Raw genomic sequence first — 13,592 nt, forward strand, 5'->3', positions numbered from 1 at the left:
AAAGAATAAAAACACATAAAATTTCTTGCCCCCTCTCTCAGATCAACAAAGCATTTTGAAACCGTACAATTATTGTCGTAACATAACGTTTTAAACAATGACCAAATACATACAATATTATTAAATGCGGAAATGTGCAAATTATAACATAATACACCTACTTTCATCAACCTTTGTAGAAAAAACAACTATAACCTATTAGATAATCTAAAATACTAACTATCTCCACAAATTTCATCAAAAAAATGGAAGAACCGACGAAATCAATGAAATTATTTTGAATAAATATAACAAAATACTTCTTAGATTCAATGGAATGTATCATAACAAGGTAAGCAAGAGACACAAAACTGGAATATTCGTTAAGAATCTATAATTATTATAATTAAATTACAACGTTATTCATGAACACAGACCAACATATAGACCACACGACTATTTAAAAATAGTAAAAGCATTAACAAGCATACAGCTTCAACGAGGAGATTCAAATAGGTACCTAAAAAGATTTAAACATACATACATTGCCGGCAATGTATAAATGACTTTTGATACCAAAACTATGCGAATACGCAATGTACAAGACTCGCACAGTAATAGAGTATTTGACCTAAACAGACTCTTTACTCCGTCAGATTTCCAGAAAAATATTGAATACGTATATCTAAAATTAAGGGGACACAGTGATTTAAAATCTCGTGTGACGTCACTTACCAGTACGCTACTAGCAAGTGATGTTTCTTGTCCCACTACGATACATAAGTGCTTATCTTCCTTGCTTTTGAATGATGTGATTAAATTAAAAAAATACTGATTCAAAATCTTTTGGAAATCTCTCTGATGGAATAAACAGATTCACATTATTTAGAGATAGATTATAGATTTTGTATAGGCTTGTTAAAAAACAAATTCGGCTAAATTCTAGTATCACAAAACAAAATTACATATGAAGAAACTTTCCATAATTTCTATATGTCTGCATTATACTTGACAGTGACAGTAAACCACATGACAAATAAATGTGTCACTTTGAAGAGTAAAGCTAGTCAAATATCTCAAATATGTGGATAGCAAAGAATTAAATCACATGACTTATTAAGACGCAATTTCTTCTGCATGCAATTTAGCGATGTGAGAAGATTAAAAATGTTCCCTGCAATATGTTGGTCTGTGTGTATATGTCTAGTCTTATGGCTGCAGTAGGAGTGTGTGTGTGTGTGTGTGTGTGTGTGTTAATGTTTATCCGCAGCCGCAGCCGCCGGCTGGCGGGGGCGCAGGCCCGGAGCCCGACGGACCGAAGCCGCCGAACTTGCGAGACGGCGGCTTTGGAGGCCTGGAAACATCGACAAACATACTTAGATAACATACTTCTAGTACAAATTAATTTTTTTCTCCTATTTTATCTCAACATTAACCTTTGCAAAAGATAGAACGGTCAGGAAGAGAAAAGGGGGCCTTTGCCCAACAGTGGGATCTAAAATAGGTTATACATATAAAAAAATACCTTAAGAATATAGAATAATAAATTTTAAACAAATAATACACTGATATTAACAATAGCAGTACTTCGAACAATTTCATTTCGCACAGTGACGGTTTCGCTGTAAAACGCATTCGCAAACATTCGCTAAAGCAGAATGAATGATTCTTCATTTAACAAATAAAAATAAAACAAACTCAAAAAGGTGCAATTTATAAAAAAATATATATGATAGCCAGCGAGAGAATGACATCTTCTCAACAATATATTACTGTCATCAACTTTCTACGCGACTAGTTAGTGCCCGCGACTTCGTCTGCGCAGAATTTGTATTTCGAGTAGCTTATATTAACGTGGCTTATAAAAGAACTAACATTATGATATGCCGCAAGCGATAAAATTATCTATATTAGTTATAGAAATCAATTGATTACAACCAAATGTGTATTAGAAATGAATTATAAAACTATAATCACTATTTTGGCTCTAAAGGCTTACAAATAAGCTTACACATTTTACACATAAGTAAGATATTGTAAAGCGGGGTTTTGCTGTATTATAATTTAAGATAAACATTCCCATTCCTAGCTTTCAATTATACTCGTCGAAAAAGCCTTACCACAGACTAGTAAAATGGCGGTGCATGCACATACACATCAATGGTAAAAGTCGCTTTATGCAAATATAATAACCTAATCATTTATTTAAATAACAGTTTTATTCATCAGTATAGCTTGACTAGTTTCAGACCCAAATCATGCTAATCAGGAACGGACGCGAAGACATGGTTTATTTTCTTTCTATATTAAATTCTCGTGACACAATTTTAGTTACCACGCTCTTTAAACGGCTTGACTTGAAATTTTAATATGCATTAGTTCTGCGTATCAGCAACTATTTTTAGCACGGCTATTCATTTCAAGAATTTAAACCTTGTGACGCGGTTTCTAGCTTAATTATTCAAGACACATGTTCAGAGATACCCAGACACAGATCAAGCATTCGTGGATCACACAAATGCTTGTCCTACGCGAGGATGATCCCGCCACACGTCGCACACACACCAATAAAATAAAATAATTGGGATAAGGTCAGGGGAATGATGACACGTCATACACATTTTAAACTAGGATTTAACCACCTATCCTTATCAGTCTTGTGAGTTTATGAACCTATTCGCTATAATTGGCAATCGATAAATCGATTCTAACGACGAATCGATTACAGCAATTAAGGTGTGAAAAATAGCGACCTTGAGGCTTTAAAATAAATTGATTGATAACAAACGTCGGCTATGTACAGGTGAATAACGTCACTGGGCAAGTGGGTACTCGCTTTAGACGCTTCTAACGCGTTAGCCTAGTGGTGAGTGGATTCGATTCCCACTCGGTCAAATATTTGTATAATGAGCAAGAACATTATGTTCTGTTTGGTTGTAATTTATTTAAAAAGTTATGTAGGTATTTATTGAGAAATATAAGAATGCTTAGCTTTCTGATACTCATAATTCAAACTTTTATTCAGTTAGAAACTAGATGGCGCTGTGTGAAAAGTTGTATAATATTATAACACTACGCGCTATGCAGTATAATTGGTAAGGCCATAGCAGTCGTCAAAATAAACTTGGTTACCCATCAAAACTGATAACCGTACTAAAAGTTGCTTACTCTCGATTTTTGTATAGAAATGACATCGTTGTTCAATAAGTTAGAGCAATTCAATAATCTCTTAAAGAATCGTAACTTCTCTTTACATGCAAATTACTACTGCCATGGGGTACTTGTCATTACTTGGGCATGTTTCATGGGAGCCAGCGTTTATAGTTGCATAGCCTTAGCACAGAGGCACAGTTATCAAAGCACAGCTCAGAGATTTGTCTAATAACACTCGAAAAGAGACCTTAAAACTGCCGAAACAAAGTTCACAATCGTTTGAAAAAAAATAACAACGAAAATCAGTGATCTTGGTGACATTTTTTATCAATCAATTACGTACTTTATTAGCATAATTTTAAAGTCGATTTTCGAGTGTTATTTATAGTTGGTACGTATATAGAGTGTACTGACCCGCTTCCTGGCGGCCTGAAGTCGCGCACGTACTTGTCGCCGTGCTTGTTGTAGTTCGGGTTGATCATCGTCTGGAACCTGGAATGTATCATTAACATGGGTTTAGACACAATGTCATCACTTACTAATGAACTATTAGGTGATAACGAGCTACCCAGCTCGTTGTAATAGCTGCACCTGCGAGAAATTTCTTCATACAAAAGTTGTTATTAACTGGAGGAGCTCGTGGCTAAGCTATAACTGCATAAGTGAATGGGTGACCACTTTTGTCATAACGAGTTCCTCCGTTTTCCGGAAGGCATGTATAATTGTGGGTCCCGGCGACTCCCGGCTGTTATTCATACATCTTTGACAGTCGTTACAGGTAGACAGAAGATTGAAAGTCTGACAACCAGTCTATCTGGGAAATCGTGATGCCCAGGTAACTGGGTTAAGGATGTCACGGGGTAAAGGGATTGTACGCCACAACTCAGGGAATTCTGTGGGGTTCAGGGCTTCATCTGCGACTGTAACATTTCATAAGACAGTAAATAATATATTTATATTTTTTTTTATCAAATCATTAACACGAAGATAGACTCAGAACAAGCATAACACAACCGCTTGTCCTAAGTGAGGATCGAATCTGCGACACTTCGCGCACAGAGAATTTGGTGTAGCTATCTGAACCACGGGGCCACGAACGCGAAATCACGAAAGCTTCTTCTGTGACTTTGTGCATGTGTCCATGCATTTTCGTATAAATCTTCTCAATAGCGAAATGAAGAAACAAGAAAGTTATTACTTTTAGAATAATAGATTTCAAATCATACACTTACAACAGGTAAACAAAGTTGATGATACCCCAGAACCAGCCGGTGATGCTGAACGGAGTGCCCTCCACTATCGTACCATCTGAAAAGTTATTCGCAAACAGGTTAGATACCTGCCTGAAAAACTATTTTTTATGTCCGGCGCCAAGTCGATGGCTTGTTTAAAGTTTCATGGGTCTAAGTATGTGTGTCTGTGTCTGTATATGTGTGTGTGTTCTCTTCTATGCTTGAAAGTTGGCGTGTATTCTTAGCTGTGTTTGATGAAAATCTCTGTTTTTTTTATCAAAGCACCAAATCATACGACAAAACAATTTGAAAAATGTTATCCCTCAACATTGTTTTCAAATTCAAATTGTTAAAGTCAAATTGTTTTATCTGTGTAACTATCAAGAAATGTAAAAACACACAAAAAGTCTCACAAACTTTTTCCTCAACAATATTTATGTGATTCAACAGAATAGTATTTAGGAGCTAATAAATTGATACCACATAAATGAATATTTCAGTAAAACTAAAAGTAATCACAGTTATTCTCCTGAAAACTTTAAAATTGCATCATTCATCAACTTCAGTCCTTTGAGATTATCAAAATATCCAATTAAGTTGATATGATGCAATGCATTCACAGATCATGAGTCACATATGGTAGAGCAAGGACAACTCAAATTCACACCAACCTGAACCGAGAACATATTATGATTCTCTTTTAAGGCAATAGTGTAATTAAAAAACTTTGTTATGATATCAGAATCAGTTTTGTATAGATATTGGACATAGAATAAAAATTAATCACATTGTAAGGATACAATGGCGGTCACATCACTAATAGAGAATTCCAGAGAACTGGATGGACAGATCGGATGTATTATGTCTCAGGCCAGGGCCCCGATTCTGCTATTTCACAATGGCTGTTGAATGAATGGCAATTTATTGAATTTAATTTGAAATTATTCCTCTTCTCTTGAATATTTTGCCAATACAATAATCTGAATTTCCAATTATTGTGTAGGGAAAATGCTTAAGATAATACGAAAAGTGTAATTTTTTTTGATTCATCGGCCATTGTAAATAGCAGAATTGGGGCCCAGTACATGGTATATTCTGCATTTGTCTATACACATAACACGCACAATTGTATAGGCTTTAAAAGGTATGAAGGGCCTCAAGTCTCATTCAATATTACTTGCTGTCAGATAGGTTTTTTTTTCTCTGACAAGCTAAACCTCTTTCTTATAGAATAGGTGCTTTTAAAAAAAACTGTATTTAGAACTAAGCCAAGTAGATTGCACTAAGCCAGCAACGTACCTAGTTTACCTAAATATGTATAGATACGCAAATTGTAATAAAATATATTCAATAAGCTAAAGAAACGAAAAAAAAGAAAAGATTGCGTATTTGTATATCAACATAATCGTAAAAACTAAATTCTAAGCACCAATGACGACATGCAAGTAGTTCAAGGTCTGACGTGACACTGACGTGGCCTAAAACTAAACATTCTGGAATATTACAGAAATTAAAAAATAATGATTGTACTAGATTCATAATACGTACCTCCTTTCACATACACCATTATTACCACTTTAGTTTACAGGTTCGAGTTTTGTAATATTTTGCAATTTCTGATTTAATTCTCTGTTTGCGAATGCATGCACTGAATCAATGTTTTCATTTTCTGTTCTGAAGCCCTGTGGGTGGTTGTAATGATAATGAGTTAAGAAGGCGCTTTTTCATGTACAATTGTATAATGAAATGAAACTTTTCAATTTGGTAGTATTGTTCGATTCGTTTTGGCGGGTGACGTTTTATTGACATTTAGAATTGTTGCCATATAGTTTTTTACAAAGCAAAACGTGACTATATTGTAGTAGTAAGAATTTAATAATTTATGGCTTTGAATATATATGTATGTTTAATAAAAATACACTATTCCTTGCTTTAAATATTTATTAATTTAACGAGAATCATCAAATCTACGCTAGAAGAACATAAAAAGATTGCGAATCGTAACGTAAAACGATGGTATTTTCTTATGTAGTCTGTCTGTGAGTGAAGAGTTTCAAAGTCAACGGTGTCAAAGATTATCAAAATAAACATTTATGTATAGTTTATCATAGTAGTGCTTTGAACAGATTTAAATAATGTTTTACATTAAGCTACATGTGAAAATACTTAATTCTTCATGATACAACAGATACCTACTGTACTACATAATGGTCTAAGGAACAGTTCCAAAACCTCCAAGAATGAGTTTACAAGGTATCAAATTAGTTACTTTCGACGTAACGAATACTCTTCTGAATTTTAGGATGCCTCCCTGGCATTATTATATAACGATAGCCAAGTCGTACCCGGGCTTCAAGGGAGCTACCGATGACATCAAAGCCAAGTTTAAGCATAACTTTAAAAATATGTGGATAGAACATCCTAACTTTGGAAAAAACACTATTCAGTGGGTAAACTGGTGGCGCGAAGTTGTAGCGTTGACTTTAAAAGATCATCTACCCGCCAATACCAACATCAAAGGCCTGGCTGATAAAGTAATTGAGGAATTCAGAACAGACAAATGCTGGGAAGTCTCCCAAGGCAGCGACAGGCTGATCAGTCATTTGAGAACTCTTGACTTATCAATCGGAGTCATATCAAACTTTGATCCTCGTTTGAATGAGATTCTACAAAAAGTTGGGTTACTCGATAAATTTGATTTTATATTGGCATCATATGAATTTGGGCATTGCAAGCCTGACAAGCGGATTTTTGTGAAAGCCATAGACCTGTGTAAGAAGCCAGTTAAGCCATCAGAATCATTGCATATTGGTGATGATGTACAGAAGGACTATGAAGGCGCCAGAGCGGCGGGCTGGCATGCCCTGCTAATAAACAAACAACTGGAATCTGAGAAAAAACTAAATCAATCTCATATCTTCAAAGATTTAAACGACTTGATTGTGAATATAGAACAGAATAAATTAAAATTATGATCTGTTTGTTGCTGCTTATCTGCATCACATACAAGTGTTTTGATATAATATTGGGAATTTGCAACATTGTGAATAAAAAGATGTTTAAACCTGCTTGGTCACTATATAACACTGGCAGAATGTACTGACCATAACAATAAAAAAAAAACATGAGTAGCCAGCAACAGAACCATTTTGTTTTCATACTTTAGATGTTATTTTATGTAATACCCAGGGGCAATGAAATCATCCATGGTTTTATAATATGTTAGCATAGATTTTTTGTTGAATAGTATGTAATGTGTATAGTTATTTATGGAATAAAATGAATCTGAATATGTTATTTGTTTCATTAATACTATTCAAACCTGTGAACAATTGTATCCTGATATGAAAACCCTCACGGGTCATCAATAGACAACCTGAGGCCATTAATGAGTTATGAATACATATGTTTACAGTTTTTTTTATAATAATTATATTCAGTGTCTAGCTACTGTAAAAAATCTTTAGTATGTCGCACAGAAGAGAGGTAACATTAACATAAGAATACCCGGATAGCCTTTCCACTGCCTTCCTCAGCTTGAGCCAGCTACATTTTTTTATAGGTCCTTCAGATTAGTAGGTGCAACTTGGAGGAGGAGGAGATATAAGAACACACTATATTTACACATGTTCTTATGAGACCAATGTCTGTATTTTATTAGTATGAGTTGGTAAGTAGTAAAGCAGGTTTTCGTTAATATGAAAAAGTGTGCTTTTGGGGTGCTTGCCTGATTTCATTCTTTGCCACATTTGTAGCACTTAGAAAGAAGTGAAAGGTGGTAGAATCAGAGTGTTTTCTGTGGTGTTGATACCTACAATGACATTGTAGCCTTAAAAAGTATTGATATCTGGTTGAAGAAAGCCATTTTCAAAGACTTCTAAGTGAGATAGTATTCAAAATGAACCAATGTTGAAAGATATTTGCTATCAGGGCGTCTACCACCTTTAGGAGAAGTTTATGTAAACTACAAGTAGTATATAGTACTCCAAGGCGGGAAAAATATTTCAGTCTGTGAGTTAGGTAGAATTTTGTAAAGAAATGATTAAAGTAAAAGAAGTGGTATGACTTTAGATATATGCAGAGGTCTTAAAGTAAGACCTCTTTGGATAGCGAGCGACTTCCAGTCTTATGCCCAAGTGTATATTGATTTTATGAGCAGTGTTATGAGTGTGTACAAGTATGTATGTTGTGTTTGGGTACCTAACAGTAAAGGAGTTACAGGTAAAGGAGAATGGTTATGAAATGAATAACACAATATTTTTTCACTACTCCATGTAATTACTTTGTGTCACAAAGCTCAGAAAAATGAGAAGAACCCTAAACGTCCTGTTTTACATTATTAGGCTTTGTCCTCCCGGTACAGGACATCGCCTACTTAACCAACGTTGAGAGTCCTTTTGGAAATGCCGTTGCCATTATATTGTCAATTAGTCGACGTTAGCCGACCAATGAGAGCCTCCGAGCTGGCTTCTGTCACGGCGACGTCGCTAAACTTCGAGAGATGTTAACTCGATGCGTGACAGCTGCTTACCCGAACACTCCCATTTACAATCATAACCTTACAACGACAAATCCGGAAGATAAAGTCTAATCCTAATTTCTTTCCTAGGACAATCAAATCTGAGTCGGGACCGCTGTTCTTTGAAAAAGGATGAGATAGATAAATCATGAGAAATTAAGATAAATTTGAAGATTTTTTAAATTATAGGTTAATAGGCGATCTCAAGCTGGCCCCTCGTATCCCGATGCTTCCACCGACGCGGATGTTATCTGGAAGCCTGTCAGACTGCGGCGGCACGGCGCACCCCCTCCTGCCCGCTCTCCCAACAGTCTACGTCGAGGCCAGGCTTATTGTCTTCCTGAAGAATCGAAGAGTAGAGAATAGAAGAAACAGATTGTATCCCCGACTGCATGGAGTTGATTGTCGTTACTCGGAGCTTTAGTTCTCTACGACAAGGAAAGGCGGCCGCTTACGCGAGGTACAGTTAATCCTCGCTTCAGGGCCATTCTCGTCTTGAACCACCCGCTTAGTGCATCTTTTGTCGGCCGGTGGCTTCCCACCTGGAATGAGAAGACGAAAATATTAGGCACTTAGTTCTGAAGATAGCAATCAATAGGTTTTAGGACAAAGAGACGAACGAGAACAAAGGACAAATACCCGCTTGGGCGTTTCCACTTCTGCCAACCCCGGCAGCGGTAGAGTCGTGATGATACGCACATTTAGTTAGCTCAAGCATGACTTAGGGTACAAAGAATATCACTCGCAGTCGAATTGTTAGTTACGATCAATAAACGTTACACACAGGTACATAATATCGGCAAAGTATTCACTGCAATCGGCACCGATCTAATTTATAATGCATGGGACAGACGCGACTAATGAAATATTCAGAATCCCGATCTAGGGCGCAAAGGAAATTATTGCGTCGAAGCTAACTGCCAGATCAATACTAACACTGCCCACGCAATATCGAGTACAAAGGGAAAATTACTGGGAAAATTATAAACATTAAAGGTAGGTACACTTACTTGGTGGGGCTTTCAGACGAGCGATGTTCATCATCATGTTCTTTAATAGCTTCTTGTTCAGAGACCCCGCTTGTGACACTTAATTACGTCTGCAGAGCCAGGACTGCTCGCTGCCGGCGCCTCGCTCCAAATGGACCGATCTAGAATATCCGAGCGCTAACGCTCGGCCGGGGCGCCAGGGGTGCTTAGCCCACGCGCGCTCAAACGTATACTGAATTTATTCATTTATATTTTGAATTATATTAATAGTAATATTTTTTTTCTGCCTCCGTTTTTTTTGTAATGTTACCTCTTTTGCATTCGTTTATATTGTTGTATGCCTCGAATGGCTCAGTTTGAAAATAGACACGAGGCAGGATAATAAAGGTTACATTTTATTAAACTACTTAATAATTAAAAGGATTTCATGACAAGAATCGAGAAGAACTCCATCACGATCCTTGCTAGCTAAGAAGTTAGCAACATTTATTGGTGATTGACTATTGTGTATGTTGAACTCTCCAGCGAAGAGTGTGAAGTATAAACATTATGTATATAACGATTATAATTAGCTTAGTATCTAATATTCAGACCAATTTCCCCTGTATTTAATTGAGGTGATTTTTTTTTATCCAATAACTTGTCTTGACTATAATTTTCGTCTCGAACAGGTATTGCCTGAGTACCGGTCTACCTTTTTGCTCTTGTCACGGCTTTAGCAGAAAAAATGACGTGACTGGCTTGTTGGTGGCTAGTGGCTAGTGGCCACTGGCCCTGACTGTCATACCGGTGGTCGCGGGTTCGGTTCCCACTCGGTGGGAACACGTCACACGGTGCTTTTGTTGTAAGAGAAGAAACGGCGCAACAAACTCCCCAACAGCACGCTGTCTGAATGTTTGTGGAACCCTGCGCGATAAAGAGTAAATACCTTATGGGAGTCGTTTATTGCGAAAAGAAAAATAAAAGATTCCGTATTCAAATGCGATACAACATTGTGTAGTCCCTCTGCTAATCTGGCTGGAGGTAATTGATTGCTAACTCTGTTCCTGTCGCCATGGGGACTTACAAAGTACCAATAACGAGGGTTATTTGTATTGGCTTGATGCCAAAACAAGTATTCATAACATTAAAGGGTTTCGTTGCTAAGGGGAGTCCCGTAATTTTGTCATCATTGTGTTCAACCCTTCGCTACTGGGCTCTTTATTTAGCGGGTCACTTTTATGTAAGTGATTATACATAATAACTCTTTACTGCAAAGATAGCCGACTGGTTGAGATCACCGCATCAAACTCAGTGAGCGCGCCGAGTCGCGGGTTCGATCCTCGCGAAGTCAAGCATAAGTGTGATTCACGAATACTTATTCTTAGTCTAGGAAGTTTTGTGCGACGATAGAATTAAATTCCTTAATATTTCAATACTTAACGAAGCGATAGTTTTGGCCACTGAAAGCCAAATTCAAAGGGAAAGGCGGCAGGCGGTCTTGTTGAGAGCTATTTCAACCGCTTCCAATGATATTCAATGTACGTCTTATTATCATTAGGACCATAACAGGTCTGAAGACTGAAGACAAAGGTGATACGAAACTGAAGCAGAGGGGGAGAGACATCAAGACATCATTATTGAAAAACTCACAAGACTAAATAAATTTTAATAGAAATCATCTTGTAGTGTTTTTTTTTTGGTTTCATGTATACCAATGTCATCTCACATGACCTTATTACATGTATCAGGGATCACAATAATTTATTTTCTAATTAAATTTTCCCCTTACAAAAAAAAATCAGGCTGCGTTGCGAATTTTGTACCCATAGTTGACGACACCTGCAGACAACGACCTGCGTTAGCTGCTACATTATATCTAGACACAGACATGTCTGAAAAATCGATATCTACGGCGCCCACCGTGGGCCGCGCAAATGGCCCAAGTGACATGACCAGAACAAAAATGATAAATGGATACCCCAGCAAAAAAGGCGGGGTATTCAAATTTATAGCAAATTTAAATCTTAGATTTTCGGCTGATAATTGTCGTAATTTTTAAATTATTATCCATTTATTCCAGAGTTCAAAACATCCTTTAAAGGGAATTTAAATTTTCTCAGCAACTTTTCATATGGCAACTTCGTAAACTGCAAAGGAGGTTCGGTGCACTGAGTTCGGGCATGGCGTGCAAGTTTAGATCGTAAAATTATTTTTCACCAGTTATTTAGTAACCAAGTGGTTTAAATTCTCCTGATGCAGACCCTAGCTGCTGAAAGGTAAGTAAAAAACGGTAAGTCCGAATAGATATTTCGCAATTAGTGCACTTGTGATACCTAATAGCTTGGATAGAACTAGGCGCGTCGAATATGAATATTTTAAAGGATTTATAAGTATCTAGTCAATTCTCATTATTATCTAGCCTTTGTTTAAAATCTAACTGTGTCTTCAAGACGGTTGCAATGTCTTCTTTTGAAACATAGATAGAGGTAATATATGTTTTTTTTAAAGGATCGCGGACTTCCTTTTTATTAACATTAGATGTGGTTATTCTTATTATTCTTTGATAGACGTTAAGTTTCTAAATGAAGAACTATAAGTAAATAATAATATATATGTACTTAATGACGGATATTTTTGAAAAAGTCAACCTGTTACTTTGCCAGGTAGGTGTAGGATAATTATCCTATTAATGCTTGCGCCTAACATATTTTAAAACCACCCAAAACAAACAAGTTTGACTCAAACTCAGTTTGATTCGGTTTGAGACAAACGTGCCTGATCATTCAGCCATCCAGTTTGACAGTTTTGTCAAACACTCACGTGTCTGCAACACGTGTCTTTCGTTTGTTTTACTGATGCTCCGAACGTTTCCAACAACTAAGCTACAGTCGTAATTTTTAAGGCGATTTTCTTTTTCCTAATAAGGGTATAAAATATCTATTATATAGGTACATGCATTAATAGACGTTAGTCTATAGTATGTACTTGCAACAAGCCGGGTCAGGGGGTGGGTGGCTGCATCGATTGCTCGAGTACGCATGCGCGGCTCCGCTCTTTCGAGAACCCTTTCTGCCATCGGCCGGCCTCACCACAACAAATCCGTGCTTTGTTTTTAAGTTCCTATCTCAAAACGTGTGTTTCATTGGGAACTTAGTGACTATTAGTGACTTTTATGAGGCAATAATGATAAACGGACGAAATCGAGAGTGTTTGGCACCTAAAGAGGTATGTTTTCTCCCTTTTTATGTAATGAAAGACATTTTCCTATATCTGCTGAATCTATAGTCTTGCAGTTTTGCGATTTGTGTTTAGTAGAAGCAATATGCGATTGTGATTATTGCAATGCGAGAGAGCTAAGCTGTTATATGTCGTGGTTTTTCTTTGCAAGCGATTTTGTTCTGTTTTCTTAAAACTGTGTATAAAAAAACTACAGTAACATCACGAATAGTGTTTCTGATATAATATCTAATTAAATGTTATTAATAGTATCAAGTTAGATTGTGTCGTTGAGTTTAATGACCCAGCGCAACCTAGTTGCAGTGTCAGTAGCTCGAGCCGATCGATCATCCTTCAATCGAACTCGTAGCTATACTGAAAAGTTTGTTAATAACGAGGTTTGACTCAAACGGTTCGCGCAACTATTATAGTTCCACAGGTTTCTCAAACGTGACTTTGAGTTACTCTTTTCTCGAAACTTTCTATTCTTTTAAAAATGCGGGGTTGATTTCGAAATTCTTT

At 36.7% G+C, this 13,592-nt stretch overlaps 2 protein-coding genes and 1 long non-coding RNA gene across 3 annotated transcripts; 1 reads left to right on the forward strand and 2 right to left on the reverse strand.

Annotated features, from left to right (window-relative positions):
* Positions 1–350: 350 nt before the first annotated feature.
* Positions 351–6,105, reverse strand: LOC113503718 (selenoprotein K-like). Its single transcript, XM_026885794.1, has 4 exons — positions 5,913–6,105; positions 4,365–4,440; positions 3,547–3,624; positions 351–1,333 (listed from the first exon to the last, which is right to left on the reverse strand). The coding sequence occupies exons 1-4, from the start codon at positions 5,929–5,931 to the stop codon at positions 1,240–1,242; spliced, it is 267 nt and encodes an 88-aa protein (XP_026741595.1). The 5' UTR covers positions 5,932–6,105; the 3' UTR covers positions 351–1,239.
* A 293-nt stretch (positions 6,106–6,398) lies between these two features.
* On the forward strand, positions 6,399–7,656 carry LOC113503717 (rhythmically expressed gene 2 protein-like). The gene has a single exon (XM_026885793.1). It carries the CDS (start codon positions 6,605–6,607, stop codon positions 7,337–7,339), a length of 735 nt encoding a protein of 244 aa, XP_026741594.1. The 5' UTR covers positions 6,399–6,604; the 3' UTR covers positions 7,340–7,656.
* Positions 7,657–8,621: 965 nt separating this feature from the next.
* Positions 8,622–10,080, reverse strand: LOC113503719. The gene is made up of 2 exons (XR_003401497.1): positions 9,894–10,080; positions 8,622–9,425 (listed from the first exon to the last, which is right to left on the reverse strand). It is a non-coding gene; the product is annotated as an uncharacterized LOC113503719 (long non-coding RNA).
* Between the last annotated feature and the right edge of the window lie 3,512 nt (positions 10,081–13,592).

The sequence above is a fragment of the Trichoplusia ni genome, chromosome 20, assembly GCF_003590095.1.
Source record: "Trichoplusia ni isolate ovarian cell line Hi5 chromosome 20, tn1, whole genome shotgun sequence".
Classification (NCBI taxonomy): Eukaryota; Metazoa; Arthropoda; class Insecta; order Lepidoptera; family Noctuidae; genus Trichoplusia; species Trichoplusia ni.